General features: G+C 35.8%; 1 protein-coding gene across 10 annotated transcripts; it reads left to right on the forward strand.

Moving 5' to 3' along the window:
- The first annotated feature begins 940 nt into the window (after window positions 1–940).
- Window positions 941–6,860, forward strand: LOC145568574 (uncharacterized). 10 transcript variants are annotated; one of them, XM_081627997.1, is made up of 9 exons: window positions 941–1,164; window positions 2,115–2,170; window positions 2,286–2,660; window positions 2,780–2,872; window positions 2,965–3,630; window positions 3,764–4,076; window positions 4,161–5,610; window positions 5,703–6,227; window positions 6,316–6,860. In XM_081627997.1, the coding sequence occupies exons 2-4, from the start codon at window positions 2,117–2,119 to the stop codon at window positions 2,867–2,869; spliced, it is 519 nt and encodes a 172-aa protein (XP_081484123.1). In that variant the 5' UTR covers window positions 941–1,164; window positions 2,115–2,116; the 3' UTR covers window positions 2,870–2,872; window positions 2,965–3,630; window positions 3,764–4,076; window positions 4,161–5,610; window positions 5,703–6,227; window positions 6,316–6,860. The 10 variants fall into 10 exon arrangements, with proteins under 10 accessions (XP_081484123.1, XP_081484124.1, XP_081484125.1 ...); XM_081627998.1 differs by having other exon boundaries at window positions 5,703–6,023; window positions 6,119–6,860; XM_081627999.1 differs by having other exon boundaries at window positions 5,703–5,795; window positions 5,950–6,860.
- The last annotated feature ends 11,262 nt before the right edge of the window (window positions 6,861–18,122 follow it).

Genomic DNA, 18,122 nt, shown 5'->3' on the forward strand with positions numbered 1-18,122 from the left:
AAATAAATTAAAAATCTATATTTTTAGTATTTAAAAACTCAAACCACAATCATTCATATGCCACATGTCTGCACAACTCACTCATATGCACATGCCACTTCCCTTACCTTTTTAATATTAAAAAAATTAAATTAAATATATTACATAATGTTAAAATCTTTATGCATTTCGTAATTTGCACAGTTAATTAAGAAAATGAAGTGTTTCATTTCCACCATCATAAAATAAAGTTGAATTAACTATTACATAAACATATGAAGTATAATAAAAATAGTCTTTTTATCTCTTAAACTTAAAATATAGCTTAAACTAAGGTGTCATTTCATATCCTACAATATTCATGTATATAAACTTAACTAAATTCCTTCATATTCTTCCACAATTCCACCCTCACTTTTTTTTATTATAAGTTTTCACAGCATTCACCTCAAAAGTCATGTAACAATAACTTCGTAGTTTCAACTATTGAAAAGCATACATTTATATAAAAATAACCTAAGTTATAACCCGTGCATTGAACGGGCCAAAATGCTAGTTTATCAATAATTCACGAGTAAATTGGTGTAATAAATGTTTATATATTGTCTATTTTTTTCACTTATAGCTTCTTATATATAGTTTATAACTTCTTATATGCAGCCCTAAGAGATGCATATATCTTTTTCCTTTAATCTTTTATACTCCCTCCATTTTTTAATGCTTCTCTATGCGCGGAGTTTTAGGAGAAATTGGAAAAAGTAATAAAATATGGAGGTAGTGGAGAATTTCTCATCCTTTATTAAGTTGAGTCCAAATGGACTCAACTAAGGGGTAAAATAGGAAATTCACTTTTTGATTAAAAAAGTATGCAGAGAGAGAAGGCTTTGGTCCCCACAATTTGTAAGTTATTCAAATTTTTAAAAAAAAGAATTGAAAAGGGTTGAAGCTTTCTAAAAAAAAAGGAGAGAGAAAAATTTGATGTCACATTTCAGAAAGAGAGCAGAGCAAATTAAAACCCTAGAGAGAAAGGAAGTTTTCAGAAGCAGTTTGAAGGCAAATTCACATCCTGTAGTTGTAATTTGAAGACCCGTAACAGTTGCGAGTCAAGTACTGGTGGTGTTTGCCGGATTTTAGTTGGCGACGACGTTGGAAGGAGGCGTCGGAATATCGCACTTGACGAGGGATGTAAGTTTCAACCCTTATTTTTTAATTTTTTTAACAAAATTTGTGTGGTATTCTATTATTTGTGAGAATGTCGAAAAAATTTGTAATTTATTTGCTTAATCTCGAATTTACGTGTTTTAGGGTTTTAATCACTTAACTATTTGTCAAAGTAAGGGTTTTTACTAGGCATTTAATTTCAAATTTCGCCTTAATATCCTTTGCACCTTTGAAATTAAAAAATTTCTTACCAAATTCTGTGTATCGTGTGTGTGAATTGAAGTTTTGTGATAGTATATGATGGAGGATGAACAGTGTATGCTTGTTCTGTTGTAAATATGGGTAATTTATGTTAAATTCAGTGTATTTCTGGGTAACAGACATAGAATTTGTGTGGTGGGTGCTTGTGATTTGACTGAACATTTGATTTGCTACGAGGATTTCTTATCTTGTACTAAGTTGGTGTCCTCATTTGCTATGATGCCCTGTTATGAGCGTGGTTGGTTTGAATTTACTAATTTTTTAATTAATTTTGTTGTTGTGTGAATTCCTCTTGTTATCTTGGTTTAAATTGGGTAAATTCTATGTCAAATTAGTGTAATTAATTGATGGGAAATTGTGAATGCAAGTTGAAGTGGTGTTTTTGTGTATGATTGTGTTGAATGTTGTTGCGTGTATATTGATGTTTTTTCATCTCTTTGAAGTTGGTGTAGAAATAGAATTAGTGAGAATTAGGTGATCAATGTGAAGAGTGGTATTCTGAGACTGTTGTTGGTGATACCATAATGTTGCATGTTGGTGCCTTCTTATTGATTCCATTAATAAGCTGATACCATCGAATTGGTTGGTAGTATTTGATGTATGGGGTGTCCACTTGTTTGGGTATATAGGAACTTGTTAAGTGGTGTTGGTGTGTGTCTAATTAATTATTGATATGTTTTCCTTTTTTTGGGTGTGTTGTTCTAATGTTTTAGTCATGGTGTCGGAGCAGTTCAATGATTCTTCAGTAGGCTGCAGAAGTAATTGTGGGGTACGTGAAGAATGCTTTAAAAAAAATATCTATTAAAGAGTTTGAGCACATTTGTTTTCTGATAATGATTTGCTTTTTGTATTTATTGATTGTTTTTGTTTTTTACCATTCATAGTGTACCCTTAAACAGATAATGAGAACCAGGAATGCTCCAGCTGGTTCATCTAGCAAACAACAGGCCAACAACAAAAAGAAAATGAAAGCACCAGTTGTTGAGGATGAAGAAGATAATAACTATGATGGATTGATAAGTGGAGCGGATGATTCTAACGATGCTGACTATGTGGTGGAAGAAGAAGAAGACTATGCCGAAGGTGATATAAATGTTGGTGATTACGAGGTGGAGTCAGAGTACCTTGTGACTCATCACACTGATAAGAAGCGTAAAGTTGTTCCCCCACCACTAAAACCGATCAGACCCCCACAGACACAACTGAGGATTGTGAGAAGAGCACAATGTCCACTAGTAATTGAACATGAAGTTAATGAGGTATAGAAACAGTTTAATCTGAAGGATTTTGTTCTTTATCTTTCATCAGACTTTGTTTGATGAGTTTATTTATGTGAAATGGTAGATGATGTTGAGTTTTGTTTGTTTGTTTATTGTAGTTTGTTGTTGGACAACCGGGGAAAATGTTGGGTGAGCAAGTTAAAAAAAGAGGTGTGATAGTTGCCACACAGTTGAGGAATTTCAGCTAGAAGGTATAGTTTGTCGATAAAAGTTTTGTTGTGGATTGTATTTTCTTCATGTGTATTTGTTGACTTTTAAGGTATATTTTGTCATCTTATTTCAGCCAGCGAATTTCAACTGTGGGGTTGATGCATTTTTTGATGTTGTGAAAGCGATGAACATAGATGAGAACAAAATACAGTTATTGGAGGTAAGTGGGTTTGGAGGGTTGTTGAAGCTGCCTTTAACAAAGAACGATCGTAGGTTGTGTTACTGGCTTATGGCAAGGATCGATCCTGAGAAGAAGGTGTTAAATGGAGGAGATGGAAGGGAGCTACCTTTATACCTTGAACAATGGAGGTGCATATTTGGGCTTCCTCGGGGTCAAAACCACGTGCTTGTTAAAGTTCAGAATGCAGCCATGCAAGCAAGGGTTGATCGTATTGTTCATTAGTATGGGGAGATTACAAAAGACGGTGTTTGTCATATCAAGATTCAGCAAGCAGTCGATGAGCTTCCTTTGAAGTCGATTATAACTGACCATGACAAGGATGAGTTTATGAAGGCCTTCTTGCTAGTGATGTTGGGACTGCTAATATGTCCCACTATGAATGGTCAAAGCTTGGCAACTGCATTATTGCCCGCTATTTTGATAGGGGCTGCTGCAGCGGATTTTGATTGGTGTTCATGTGCACACAGTTGGTTAATGACTTGTGTTAGAGATTTTAGGAAAAGGCTTCATAGCAAAGGGTATTTAGCTGGTGGTGGTGGATGTGTCTTATTCCTTCAGGTCTCATGTCTTACTTAACCTTTTTAATGTGATTTTCCTTTATGCAATTATTAAGCCAAATTCGTCTTGTTTTTCTATGCATATTGATGTGTTTTTCCTTTATGCAAATTTTAACTGCATGTTTGTTTTGTAGATATTTTACTTGGACCACCTTGCATTGCCTCCTTTGAGTTGGGGGCATATGCTAAGATTGGTGGTGTGGACTGAGAAGAAACTGACAGCTGCTATTCAAGCTGATTTGCTCCCGTCACTAGACTATGGGAAACAGAAGCTGAATGTGTATTATGTTTGATACAATATTTTGGATTCTTTTTATTTTGAAGGTGATCCAATGTATTAAATGTTCATATTGCAACAGGTAGATGGTTGATGTTGCGTACGGGGAACGACATCCTTTGGTTGGAAGGGACTCATTCCAATCGTTAGAAGTTAGGATTGCAAATGAGGTAAAGTATAAGGGGTTTTGTCGTATTTTGTGGTTATGAAAATATAAAACTCATTCTCTTTTTTTTTCTCTTTGTGTGTTGTAGGTTATGGAAATGATGAAGCCTATGTTTGAGAATATGGAGAAGATGCTAAAAGCCCGCAGCAGCATACCTACTTTGAGGAATGCGCCGAAGGAAAGGTCCCCTGTTCACAGGTCCCCTGTTCTGAGTCATGCTGATGTGAGTACTGGTAGCTCTTCAATCAAGGAGCGCGAGTTGGAGTCACATAACGTGAATAGGAAATCTTTGTCTGATACTTTCAGGAAGTTAGATGATGTTATCGATGTTGGGTATACAACAATGAGGGTTGCAGATGTGATTCAAGGAGTCACCTCTAAGGTTTATTCTAATTTCTATGGCGTTCATGGGAAAGAGTTAAGTTCAAAGGGAGGGGACAAGACGGGGGAAGGTGTGCATGGTCTGGTAGTTTAAGGCGTAGTTGAAGAAGGCGTTGTTGAGGGCAATGGTGAAAACGGGGAAGATGGTCTTGGGAAGGGATTGCCTAATGATGGTGCAGGATTGCAACCACCACATGAACCTGAGACAACACATATATTAGAGGAAGGTGAAGATGGAGAAAAAGAACCGCAACTGGAGTGACAGTAAGCGGACTCTAAAGCCATCGTCTAAGGTGCTTTCAGGAGACTTTGTCGGAAATCGTAGGGGTCGGGTGTCTAAGCTTAAGACACCTGATTCGAATCTTGTGATGTGGATTAAATTGTGGACTTCCGGGAGTGGCAGGTGAGTGCAAGCTTAACTGATACATCCATACTACTTTCGATGATTACCTCATTAAGTTTCCATTATATATTTGAGTGTGTGATACTAGCTTACTTAAACTTGTGATTAGCTCGTGTATATTATGCATATTTGATTACTAAATACTCTCCATAATAAAATAAAAACATTAAATGTTCAATCATTTCTATTTAGAAATGAATTTACTAAATACTTAAAGAAGTTATGTAAGTGAATTTAAGTAATTCTTATCTGTAGATTTAGATAAATTTAGACATTCAGGTCTCCTACAATTGATCATCCAAAGTTAATCACAAGGTTATAGTCAGATACTATACCAATTTGTTATAGTTTAGACTAAGTTGGTATTCAAATAATATACCATCCTGATACAGTCTAGACTAAGATGGTATTCACTACTATACCATCCAGATACAGTCTAGACTAAGATGGTATTCAAATACCATACCATCCTTATACACTCTAGACTAAGATGGTATTCACTACTATACCATCCAGGCCCTACTAGTTAGTTTATATCATGAGTAATAGGAGTCTTTTTTATGATTTCAATGGTCCTGTTCTGTTGGAATGTGAAGGGGAATATGCTAATAAGGAATGTTACCATAATGTTCTGCATCGTCGCCAAAGGGTTGGTACGAAGTATGTGTCTGTGGCGTCTAAGTTGTATACTAAGGAATAAGGTATCAAGTATGAGGGGCACAACAAAAGGATCATGCTGCATCCTGCCTTTGCGGTACGTTAATTTGCCTTATGTTTGAACAGTTTTGGTACTTGTAACTGTAGAGTTCTCATAATGTATTGTTTTATTGTTATTGCATTTTACAGATTAAGCTAGCTACATACATGGATGATGCTCCCACTCTTGCCAAAAAACATGGGCACCCTTTGCGTGGTGTGGCTTGTACCCAAATTTCTGTGGTGAGCTAATTTTGTATTTTGTGTGCTAATTTGAAAGTCGTGTTATTGTAATTAATCTTGGTGAGTTAATTCCCTATTTTGTGTTATGAATTGCATATATTTTTCCTTGTTCTAATGGACGAACATTGGTGGTGTGCTGCCTTCTCCTTCAAAGAGCATAAGATATGGCTCATAGACTCGATGTACTCTGAATCTGCTAAAAAACATGAAGCAGTCATACCAAAATTGGTAAAACTCGTTTGTGGTGTTCATACCAAAATTGGTAAAAATAGAATTTTGGTAAACGATTGATTACTGAATTATGTATTCAAATAAATGATTAGAGATTAGTGCAATTGAGGTGTTGATAAACACCCATGACAGTAGTTGGGTAGAGGGTACCTTTGGAGGGTGGCCTGTAGAAAGCGTCAAAGTTGTTCACCAACCAGATATGTGAGTTCACAACTACTGTTATAACCTACCTTGTTTTGTGTACACAACTTATGTTTTTACTAATCTTATTAGTCCTCTATGTATATAGTGTTAGTTGTGGGGTTATCATGCTAGCTTGCATTAAGGCAAGTACGGATCGTTTTCAGACAAAATATCAAATGGTCAGTACATTGTATTGCATTCACCTTATGTTTGGATTATTAGTTGACAAATTATGATATTTTATATCATATCCTTGATTCACAAGAGGGAGATTCACAAGAGGGAGGAGTTGATTCACAGGACATGGAATTTGGCCGGGCACAGCTGCTTATTGAGGATTTGCGTTCAGTTTGCAATGAAAGACGGGACGATCTAGATGGCTTAGTTGTGTTATAGGTGACTTTGATGTGCTTGTATGGGGTTGAATTATTTTTGTAGGGTAAACAATTATTATGAATTACTTTGGGATAACAGTTATTATTAGGGGCGGGAAAACAGTGGAAACATTAAGGTCGTGGTTTAGACATTGATTTTGGTTATGTGGCATATACTCACAAGTGTGGCACCAAAATATTTTGATTTTGCAATGCACATTTATTTAAGCTAAGCATGCTTAACATGCTTAATATGCTTAATATTGAATACATTGTATTATGCTTCAACATGTCAAATGAAAGGAATGGTATACCATCATGTACCTTATTGGTATACCATTATGTCTGTCAGGTGTATTTATAAAAAAATACTTAATGGTTTATATGCGAGCTCATATAGTTATGAAAAAATAACATATGAATTTTATGGAAAAGTCCTGAAAAATAATTAAAAATATAAAAAAAAAACGTGACAAAATTATGGTATACCAACAACAGTATAGGGTTTAAATAAGATAAAATATACCAAGATCACTATAATGGTATACCAACAACAGTATAGGGTCTTAACAAGATAAAATGATGTGTTTCTATAAAGTAAAAACTCATGATCGAAGTGGTGTTTGGAAATTTATTGAACTCAATTTTAGTTGGTGCCTCCATCGACTAAATCACAAGGGTTAAAAATGGAAATTTACGTATTTAATTAAAATAAGAATAAAGAAAAGCTGAAAAGGCCTGGACTTACTTGGTCTTTAACTAGTTATCTCAGCAACAATTTTTATAGTTCATGTGTCTAATGAAGTTAAAATAATCCCGATTTTGGTTTGTTTTGATTGGTATAATTCTAATAAGGAGTAGAACTAAAAGAATGATGATTACGATATATATGATCCATATTTTTTGTTATTTCATAATCACCCCAATGCCTTGTTACAAAGGAGGTAATGTAATAGTTGATTGTAACAATGCGCATTAATTAAGCATGCAAATTAAGTACAAAGCGCAATAATTACATTGACAGTAATTAGATGAGAAATTCATGTAATTAGGAAATCAATTATCAAGTCCATGTTATAGTGCTTTTGATAGTGCATTCCAAAAAACTATACCATGACAGTCCATATTGGTATGTATTTCCAGGAATATATAATAAACTGATGGTATACCACACCCCAGGTGAATTTTGTAATTAAAGTAAGTCGTTGGCAATCCATTAATGCATTTAATGCTCCTACTGGGGTGTATAAATAAGATGTTAGAGGTCATTTGTAGAAACCCCTCTCAAACTAAAATAGTTGTTCAATCCTTTCTAATCTTAAATGGCTAATACCTCGCCAAATATTTGTTTGAAATTAAAATCAACACAACTCTCACTATCTGCACATATTCCATACCATCCTCCTTGTGTTATGCCCCTTCGTAGTTGGAGGTAGAGTTGAATGTAAACCAGACCTTCTACTTCGCTAGTTATGATGATACAGAGATGGGGAATACGATAGACATGGATGAAATGTGGGTTTCCTTGCTTTCGTCTGCATTGTACTCAGACCCCTTTCCAGGTAGGTGCATGCTCATACCACCACCAGGTCATAAAATACTCCCCATCCACCTACCTTTGTTATGCAATTCTTATGGTTTGCATCGGGGTTTATGGGGTTATTTGGAGTGGGAATACGTAAGTTGTCACTTAATTTAGACCAACGAGTCATAATATCGGAAAATTTACTACCTTTGTTTGATCCTAATCCAGAATACCATTTTGATGACATTGGTATATATGCCATACCAACTAAAACATGTCCTATCTTTTTTGGTTCTTATACCGATTCTATTCATGTTATGGAGCTGCCAACTTTATCTGTTGTGTTGTATGTACAAGTGTTTTATTCATATTTCGCAAAACAAAAACTGCGTTTTCACGTACTGAAAGTGAAGACAGCTCCCACATCTCCATCATACAATTCACCTTCTATAATATCGAAAGGGAAGAATATTGTGTGTTGGAACGCTAGGGGGATCAACCGTTTGTGTTTTGTCCGCCACTTTTACGAAATTTACAACCGCTACGAGCCTTCAATGTTGGTTGTAACGGAGAGTCAAAATCGAGTTGAAGACCTCCTTCTAATTAGACTTGGCCTCCCTACAAGTTATGAAATGGAAAGTGTTGGACCTCGAGCCCTTCACCAAGCGGGGTTCTTGTTTTTTAGCTAAAAGGTGAACTAGTCTCAATGGTCAATCCATCTAAACCACGGGAAGAACCATTCGTGGTCCACTTGCTTGATCTTTCGTTCCATGTATGTTTTTCTATTTTGTCTCTTTAACTCATTCTTTTTATTTGTTCTTTCCCTATCGATACCACCATAACCTTTAACAGTACCAACGTAGAGTATGTTGGGATGTAGTTAACACCATCATAATATGTGGTGGTACTACAACAATCAGTGATCTATATATTTTTTAAAAGTGACATATTGGAGTTGTTTTGGATTACTTTTCAGGGACATGGTGCGGCATCACCACCAGTAACCAGAAGGTCGATCAGAAAATTTAATGGTACAATCTTTTATGTGCAAAACACTGAATACCAACATTAACTCCACATTAGTGTATTACATAGACTCCTAAATACCTAATTACAAAGCTGATCCCATTAACAAATACATTAGTATATTACACATAGGCTCCTGAATACAAACCAGAACAAAGTTGGTATGTACTGGTCTACACACGCAATATAGAATAACACATAATTGGACTACGATGGGGCTTCAAGTTGCCAAACCTGCGGCCGTGATACGAAATGAATAACGCCACCCTTACATGGAGATGTTGGTGCTCTTCACCACCAACCAGTCTCGATACCATGCTTTAGTATTATTGTCGTACTGGTTCGAAATGAACATCTTGTTCGGAATCAAACTGTCCCAAGCAGTGCCTAATGAGGCCTTCACTTCTCTGCCCGAACTGTATGTGCTTATGGTCCCTCCATTTGAGTTCTCAAAAACATTAGTTACCTCGTTCACCACAATGAACACAATATTATACTTGCTATGTCTTTCATTTTTCTCGCTACAGCCACTAACATTCGTGTACGCTCCAAAAACCTTTAGAAGTGTTGTCGTGCTCATGCCTAAACAGATACGCTATTGAATAAAAAATAACAACCCTCATGTGTCTGCATCCTTCGTGGGAGTTCACCACCATTAGCTCAACTTGATTCAAAACCAAGAAAATCTCCTACGCATTGTCGATTTTTTTTTACGTGAATAAAGCTAGGTGGGTTTTCACCACCAACAGATTTAGAAGGACACATATGTACACTTAGCTGGTTTAGTCGCTGAGCTGGGAAAACTGGACATGCTTGTATGTATATAGATGATCCATGAAGCCCACCATCCCGGGATTTCAACAGGTACGTCAACAACAACTGCAAACATATTTGGGTTTTGCCCACCCCGGATTCACCATATATTTCGGTCACTTCACCTGTATGAATGCCCCCATCAAGCATGAAGGTGCGACATTTTTGATTCATTTAATATGTTTTTCAATGAATAAAGTCCATAATGTGTGTGTGTGTGTGTGTATATATATATATGCTATCTTAGTGGATATGTCAAGAGAATCTGTATGGATTACATTATCCATAGTATAATTTTTTTGGATTGCATATAGACAACGATAAAAAGTTACCACATAGTACCACATGATCTTGCAATTTGGTACTGGTTATATGTTCTCTACGCTCCTTGGTATGCAAATAACTAGGGTACCATTCTACCTCGTATTATAAATAATATGATACCATTGTAACTATTAATTGTAGTAAAATATGATACCATTCTAACTAATTAATATATATGATACCATTAATATGAAAATGATACCATTGTAACTCTTATTACTATGCAATAATCATACCATTATAACCAATCTATTATGCCAACAAGATACCAATTTAATCAAGTTGTTATTGAATGAAAACTGAATGAAAAGCCATCCTAACTTGAACAATTACAGCAACATACCAAAAAATTATACTACACCTGACTTATTTTCTACAAATCAATTTATTATTGAATGATTAGAATCCTGTTGCAAATGATGTATGGGCAGGTTTGTCGAAAAGCCGTTATTAAATACATGGCCTTGTTGACCGAAATGCATTTGACCGACGCGTTGTTGGTGAAGTACCTAAGTATGTCACTCTTCTCATTCATGTGAATTCCACCAGCTAAAATAGTTCCGTTAAACGCTGAAGGGCCACTCCCATTGCTTACTACCTGCTGCCAACATAGTATTAGTTTCTTTGGGGAAGGCAAATAAAAAAAAAATTATAAAACCAATTACTGGGCTGCATATACTAGTACCTGCTGGTAGCCTTGCTGAAAATACCCTTGATGAAAATATGAGGCCATTTGTTGAGCAACCAACACATTAGGATAAGGTACCTGAAATTATTCAAATAGCTCCTAATAAACAAACCTGAGGACAGTATACATATTCAACACAGTTACCACAGCACACTTACTTGGTTCTACATACTGAAGGGATGTATACTCCTAGTGTCATTATCCACATCTTGCCCCGCAACCTGTTTCTATTTCTTCTTAACACCTGTATTGGAAACCTTGGCTTGTTTATTCGAACCCCTTTTTCTGCCGAGGATACAAACCGAGATCCTCTTGGTCTGCCTTTTTTATTATTACCCCGAGGTTCAGGGTCTTTCACACAAGAATTGAAAGTGTCTTCTGGTTGTGCAATGCTTCCTTTGTTAACCGAGCTAGGGATTTTTGGAGTTTGAACCACAACCTTTTTCACCACCTCAAGATCACAACTAGGCCTTTCATCACCGCCAGAACCTTGTCCTAAACCTTGAGCCAACACTTGTAGTTCATCTACTTTGATGCTGATTAACTAAATCATATCCATCAACACTTCAACAACATCTTCTGACGATGAAGCACGCAAAACAACATGTTCAAGAGCTAGCATCAACTTATCATATCTCATCACCTCTTCCGTTTTGGACGCATTATGATAAGAAACTTTGGTAAGGGTATGTTTCCTACCAAAACCTTTATTATATGTTTACAAACAATCCCATGACATTCAAAGTGGCGACAATCACAGTATGCCTCTTTTTTCTCCGTGTTATACAAAATTGTGTACTCCATCAACCTATTTTGTAGCGGAATTTCTTTCCTCTTTTTCTTGCAATAGATCTGTAATACCCTGTATTTTTATACGTATTTTATTTAAAATAAATATTTTTTGGGGTATTTAAATAATTTGAAATGAATTATTTATGATATTTTAATTATTTATTTTAAACAAGTTTGGAAATATTTTATAAAAGGAAAGTTTTATTTAATTAATTATTTTATTAAGTTGGAATTTAATTTAGGAAAGTTTTATTTTAGTAAAGTTTAATTAGGAAAGGGATTAGGAAAGATAAAAAGGGAAAGTTTAGGCAAGAAGGGTTTCTAGAGAAAGGGGTATAAATATTCAACACTTAGGCAAATTAACCTTTGCCTAGAGTGGAGAAAACCCAAGGTAAAATTTCTCTCCCTTCTCCTTTATTTTTTTTTCTCTTTTTCTTTCTTTTTTTCCCCTTTCCCTTTTCGGTTCACCACCGCCGACCACCACCAGCACCAGCCGGCAGCGGTGGAGACCACCAGCAGGCTGGCATCAGTCTGTAGTGGCGCCACCTGATGTCCGGCCACCCTTATTCTCGAAAAAAAAAATGTAACCTTTTGTTTTTATTTGTGTTTAAACCTTAGATCTAATCATAAATTATGGGTTTTGTGTTAATTTCATGATGATTGATATTAAGTATGGTGCAAATTAATTTTCAGATTTTAATTCTAATTAAAAAGCCCCAATTTTGAAACCCTAGATTCATAAATAATTGATTATTAAAGGATTATGATTTAGGGTGGTTTAAACCTTTAATTTAAGGGTTTTAAAGCATAATTACAGCAAGTTTTTATTAATATATATTGCTGGAATTTTTGGTAGTATGCTAAAAATCAAGTTTCTTTAAAGAATTTTAATTACCCATTAATTGGGATTAAAGTTTGAGATTTTAAATAAAATTTCAGCTTGTTTTAATTAATTTATGAGTGGTTTAATAAGAGTATATATTGCTGGAAATTTGTGTAGAGTGGATTTTAATGCTCTATTATGATTTTAATTTGTAGGAGACTTTAAAGTGAGTGATTTCTATTAGTCGTGGCGATATTAAGATCGTATTCAAAGTACGTTCGCGTACTTAGCATATTTTTGATGATGTAGTAGCATGCTAGATGTAATTAATTAATTCCAAATAGTATCGTGCTAGATTATGATTTGTGATTTGGTTGTTATTGGTGATTGAATTATGAAGCATGATTTAGTTGTGATGGATTATTGATTAGAAATAATCGTTTGACACGTTGAATAAAAACCACACTTTTATTTATGGCATGATAGAAAGCATGTTTAATTAAACTACATGTTTAATTTGGTTTGAAATATTAAAAGGGAATTTTATTATGGTTCATATAATTTTATTTGATGCTATAAGCTTGGGAAAGGAGCTATGTAAGCGTCTATGTACACAAGGAATAAATTGTATGTTGGTGCCTTGGTGCAGTTAAGGTGTTTTTAACACCGAGGGATAGGATTTTTGGCGCTTAAGCATTTAAGGTGTCTTTGACACCGAGGTAGATTTAAAAAGGGTTCAACATTAAATATTATGTGGTCACTAATTATTCAAGAATTAAATTGGAGTGTTTAATTGTTTGAATAATTATTTTGATTGTATGATTATGGTTTGAGAGTCATCACCAAGTTTAATAATATGTAAATAACATAAAGTGAAAGTGATTGCGCACCAAAACTCTTGGAACGTATATACTTTGAGTATGAACATATGGGGGGAGTTATGGGGTTTTATATTTAACCATAACTTCTATTGGGAGTATAGGACGCTATATTTTCCTTTATTATTATGTGTAGAAATTCGGCCACTTACGAGTGGTTCTTTTATACTAGCACGCTTAGCTCCCGTGTTAGTATCCCTTTATTGGGGCAGGTTAGGGGGGAAACCCGTTCGATATATAATCAAAACTAAATAAATTATTTAGTTAATTAGTTGAGAAGTTTTGATGTATGTTGTGTGCTTGAAAACAAGTGCTACAAGGTAAGTTGTGTGTTGATAGGTAAAAGCATGTTAGTGTGTTTAAATACGCTTATATACTTAGCTTTGCTGAATATGTGTTTGTGTGTTTGTTGGCCTTATCTTTACCTTGGCCCTATGATGACCCATTTTTAATGGAGAGTAGTGGAAACAAGTAGAGAGAAGTTTTTCAGGTGATGAAGCATTTTTATGATGGGCATGAGTGAAGAGCGAATCATGCTAGTTTCCATAAGTTTATGATGTGTTATTGCTTTAATTATATTATGATATTATTGTTGCAAGACTAACATAAAGGTTTTGAAATTTGTTTGGTTTTGTTAAGGGCCTACAATGGTTTCAAGTTGTAGGTTTGACTTTGTTTTACTTTGGTTTGACTTTACTTTTGTTGGTTGACTTTTTAAGTTGAGTCGTTTTAAATATTTTAAAGGAGAGTCTTCCGCTGTGTGTCTTTGATAGTTGCCTTAGTCGTTTTCATGGTGGCGGTAATGTCTTAGATTTTCCTATTTAAAGTTTTAAACAGGGCAAAACAGGTATTTTAAAAGAAAGGAATTTCTCGGATGTTACAAGATCCATACACGATCTGAGAAGGCATGCTCTTCCTCATTATGTGACACCATCTTCTTTCGCCCGACAGGGGTCACATATGCCACACGGTTGCACTGATTTTGTACTTTAACAAACTTTGCATCTGTATACACTTTTTGAAATTTATGATCTAATCGAAATTCTGACAATAAAGGCCTTACAGAACACGCTGAATTCGCATCCGCAACTGTCTCATCACTTGCATGGCTTCCATCGCCTTACAATAATTAGGAACAAACTCAGCTAGGCGAGTGTGCTTATTAATATACCCATAAAAAAAGCTGTTGATGCTCTCGACCCTTTGAATTGTCTGCATTCCTGCCCAAAACACATCTTTAACGTACATGGGAATCCACATCTCTCTCTCCTCGAATAGCCCTACCACAAACACAAACAACATGCAAAACATAGGGATGAATTTTAGTAATTTACTTCTCAAAGTAAAATACCATTACAAAGCCTCAAATACCAAGTCAAATGAGTATCCAACACAAATGCAAAATGATACTGGAATAGGTCCACTACAAATTAGAGTAACAACATGGGCATGGATGGTACTAGTTCACTACATAGCAGTATCAAACAAGTACCAACATGGGCTTGGATGGTACTCGTTTACTACACAGCAATATTAAAAAAGTACCAACATGGGCTTTGATGGTACTCCCCAATATATAGAAGAACAGAATAAAATAGAACCAACTCCATCAGAAAAAACTAATCAGACCCCAAGTAAACACAGCCAAACAAACACAATACTTCATGGACGCAGAAGCGTAAAAACAGAACCAAACAATCAGTTTAGAACATTAACCTTCCAGCCAATCATAGCAATCAAATTGTTCCAGCTTGAACTTCTTCACAACTTCCCACCAAGACTCAACAAACTCATCCGGGGTAATGCTATTGTAGATCACATGCTGCAACTCATCTTTCACATCCTGATAGTTAGACAAAGCACCAAGTTTCTGCCCAAACTTCTTCATAAAGTGCCACATACACCACCGATGGAGTGTTTGAGGCATGGGAAATACAACTCTAATTGCCTTCCTCATCGCCGCATCTTGATCTATCATGATCGCTGTTGGGGCCTTGCCTCTCATGCATGACACCCAAGTCTTGAATAACCACTCAAAGGTCTCTACATTCTCATGAGAAACCAACGCACACCCAAGAAGAATAGTCTGGCTGTGGTGATTGACACCTATAAAGTTTGGAAACGGAAGTTCGTACTGATTTGTTACGTAGGTGGAATCAAAACATACGACATCCCCAAAATAGTTATATGCCTCCCTGCTCCGAGCATCAACCCACATGATGTCTTTCAACCTCCCTTTCTCATCAAGGCGATGCATGTGAAAAAAATTTTGATTATCGGCACTCATCCTGTCAAAATAGTCCAACATAGTCGAGGCATCACCATTTTTTAACTTCAACCTCCTCTTTCTATTCACCAAGTTGTGCATATCTTTTTTAGTGAATCCCATATTCGCAACACCATTTCTTTGGATAGCCATATTATTGTAAATCTGCCCGATTGGAGCACTGGATCCATGGTCATTTTCAATTCTATGCTCTAAGTGCTTTGTAATATTCTCCTTCCTATACATAGTTATGTGTTTGGACATCTCGGGACTCACTACATGATTGTGCTCGTTGACAGCCTTCTTTATCATCCAACCTCCTTCATCATTACCTTGCCCGTACATCATAACTGGACATTCGCATTTTTCTTCACTACTGGTTCTTCCTTAACCACAATCCTATTTCCATTAAACCTCCTTCTGTACGTTGTCTTCCCATAGCACTCGCATTTCCAAACATAAGTGCGATATGAATTTGACTTTCCCGCATTTTTGGAGGCTGGCTTCCCACCACATATACACACAACATCAAATCCTTCTTGACTCCCATAACCACGATAGAACTTATTCATTTCATCCCAGGTACCAAACACCATTCCCACTACTTGTTGAGGTAATGAAGTACCTGTCCCTACTGTAATATGACAGCCCACACTACAATCTTAATTCAAATCAATAAACTCACTGTCCCTACTAATGCCACCCTCCACGATAAAATTCAAGGATTCCGGGTCTGGTCCGGATCAGGTCTAAAACCGGGGTTTTCAGGTCCGGACCTGAAACCCGATAAAATTGTGTTTTTATTTTTTTTTTTTAAAAAAAGCTTTTTAAAAAAAAAATCAAAATAGGTTCAAATTATGCAACAGGTCTAAACAGGTCCAAATACAAGTCCAACATGTTATTTATTAAAAAAAACGAAAAAAATCACAAAACAGGTTCGTTCAGGCCCAAACCCGAACCGGACCGGACCTGTTGAATCAAGTCTGACCCGGAACTGGACCTGTTCAATCAGGTCCGGTCTCTGGTCCTCAAATTTTTTTAATTCAGGTCCCGGTCCCAACAAGTCTGGTCCAGGTTCGGTCCGGTTTTGGACCCGTGTACAGCCCTACCAACAGCACAACAAAAATCGTTCAATTACAACCACCAAATTTACAAAAACAATTTCATAACACCACAACATGGACATCAACAACTGAAGCTGACAAATTTTATAATACCACAACATCAACATCAGCACAACTTACACAACAATAATTTCCTTAGATGACACAAAATTCAATTGTCCATATAACATAAAAATTAAGCACAAAGAAATCCACAAATCATAAACAGATCGACAAATCCAAAATATTTGCATGTTGTTCTTTACTTTTTCTAATTTCAATTGCCATTATAGCTTAATGAAATAATTCATCTTTGTTTAGCAAGTTCAATTACAATTAACAATTTCATCAATGACCAACTTCTGAACTAAATATTTACTAAATAATCACTAACCTTAATAATTTCACTTACTCTGTTCACACAACCACCGTATTCCATTTTCGCAAACTCCTCAGCTCAGCTCGTCTTGAATAGTCCACCAAATTCAGCTCACCTTGTCTTCAATAGTCCCCCCACCAAATTCAACTCAGCTCGTCTTCAATGGTCCACCAAACTCGTCCCTTTCAGCTATAGTAGTCGATTTATTTTTGGGAAAAAATTTGGGGGAAACAAAATTTGGGGAAAAAAATTAGGTCCTCTTCGATTCTGTTTTGTCCAGCTTCCAATATCAAAAATTAGGACCTCTGCGATTAATAATTTGGGGGAAAAATTTAGGTGCAAAAAATGGGAGGGAAAAATTGGGAAACAATTTTAGGTGAAAAAATTGGGGATTTTCCCTGCCATGGCTCTTCTCTCTCCTCTCTCCTCTCTCCTCTTAATAATTAGGGATGAAAGAGGGGTTAGTTACAGGTCCCAATCACCCTATTTCTTTTTCGAATTTTTTTGGATGCTTTAAATTTGGTCCCCACACCACTTGGTCCCCCCAATTTATTTACTTTATTCCAAAAATTATTTTCCTTTTCCCCTTAGTTGAGTCCATTTGGACTCAACTTAGTAGTGGATAAGAAATCCTCGGAGGTAGTAGGGTTGGTGAAAGAATAAAAAATTGTAAAAAAAAAAACAAAAGTAGAGGAGAGAATTGAAGGAGAGAGAATATGGAATTAATATTTTTGGGTCCACCTGGTGAGAGAAATTAATTAAATATTGTAAAAACTTTCCAAATAAGGAAATGGAGCAAGTATTTAAAAACGGCCGGAAAAGGAAAGTGGAGCAAGTACTTAAAAAACGGAGGGAGTACAATTTAAGAGTTTTTTTAAAGAAAAATTGTCATGATTAATCCCAACTTTGCCTCATTCGCCAA

The sequence above is a fragment of the Chenopodium album genome, chromosome 11 (genome assembly GCF_948465745.1).
Source record: "Chenopodium album chromosome 11, dcCheAlbu1.1, whole genome shotgun sequence".
NCBI lineage: Eukaryota > Viridiplantae > Streptophyta > Magnoliopsida > Caryophyllales > Amaranthaceae > Chenopodium > Chenopodium album.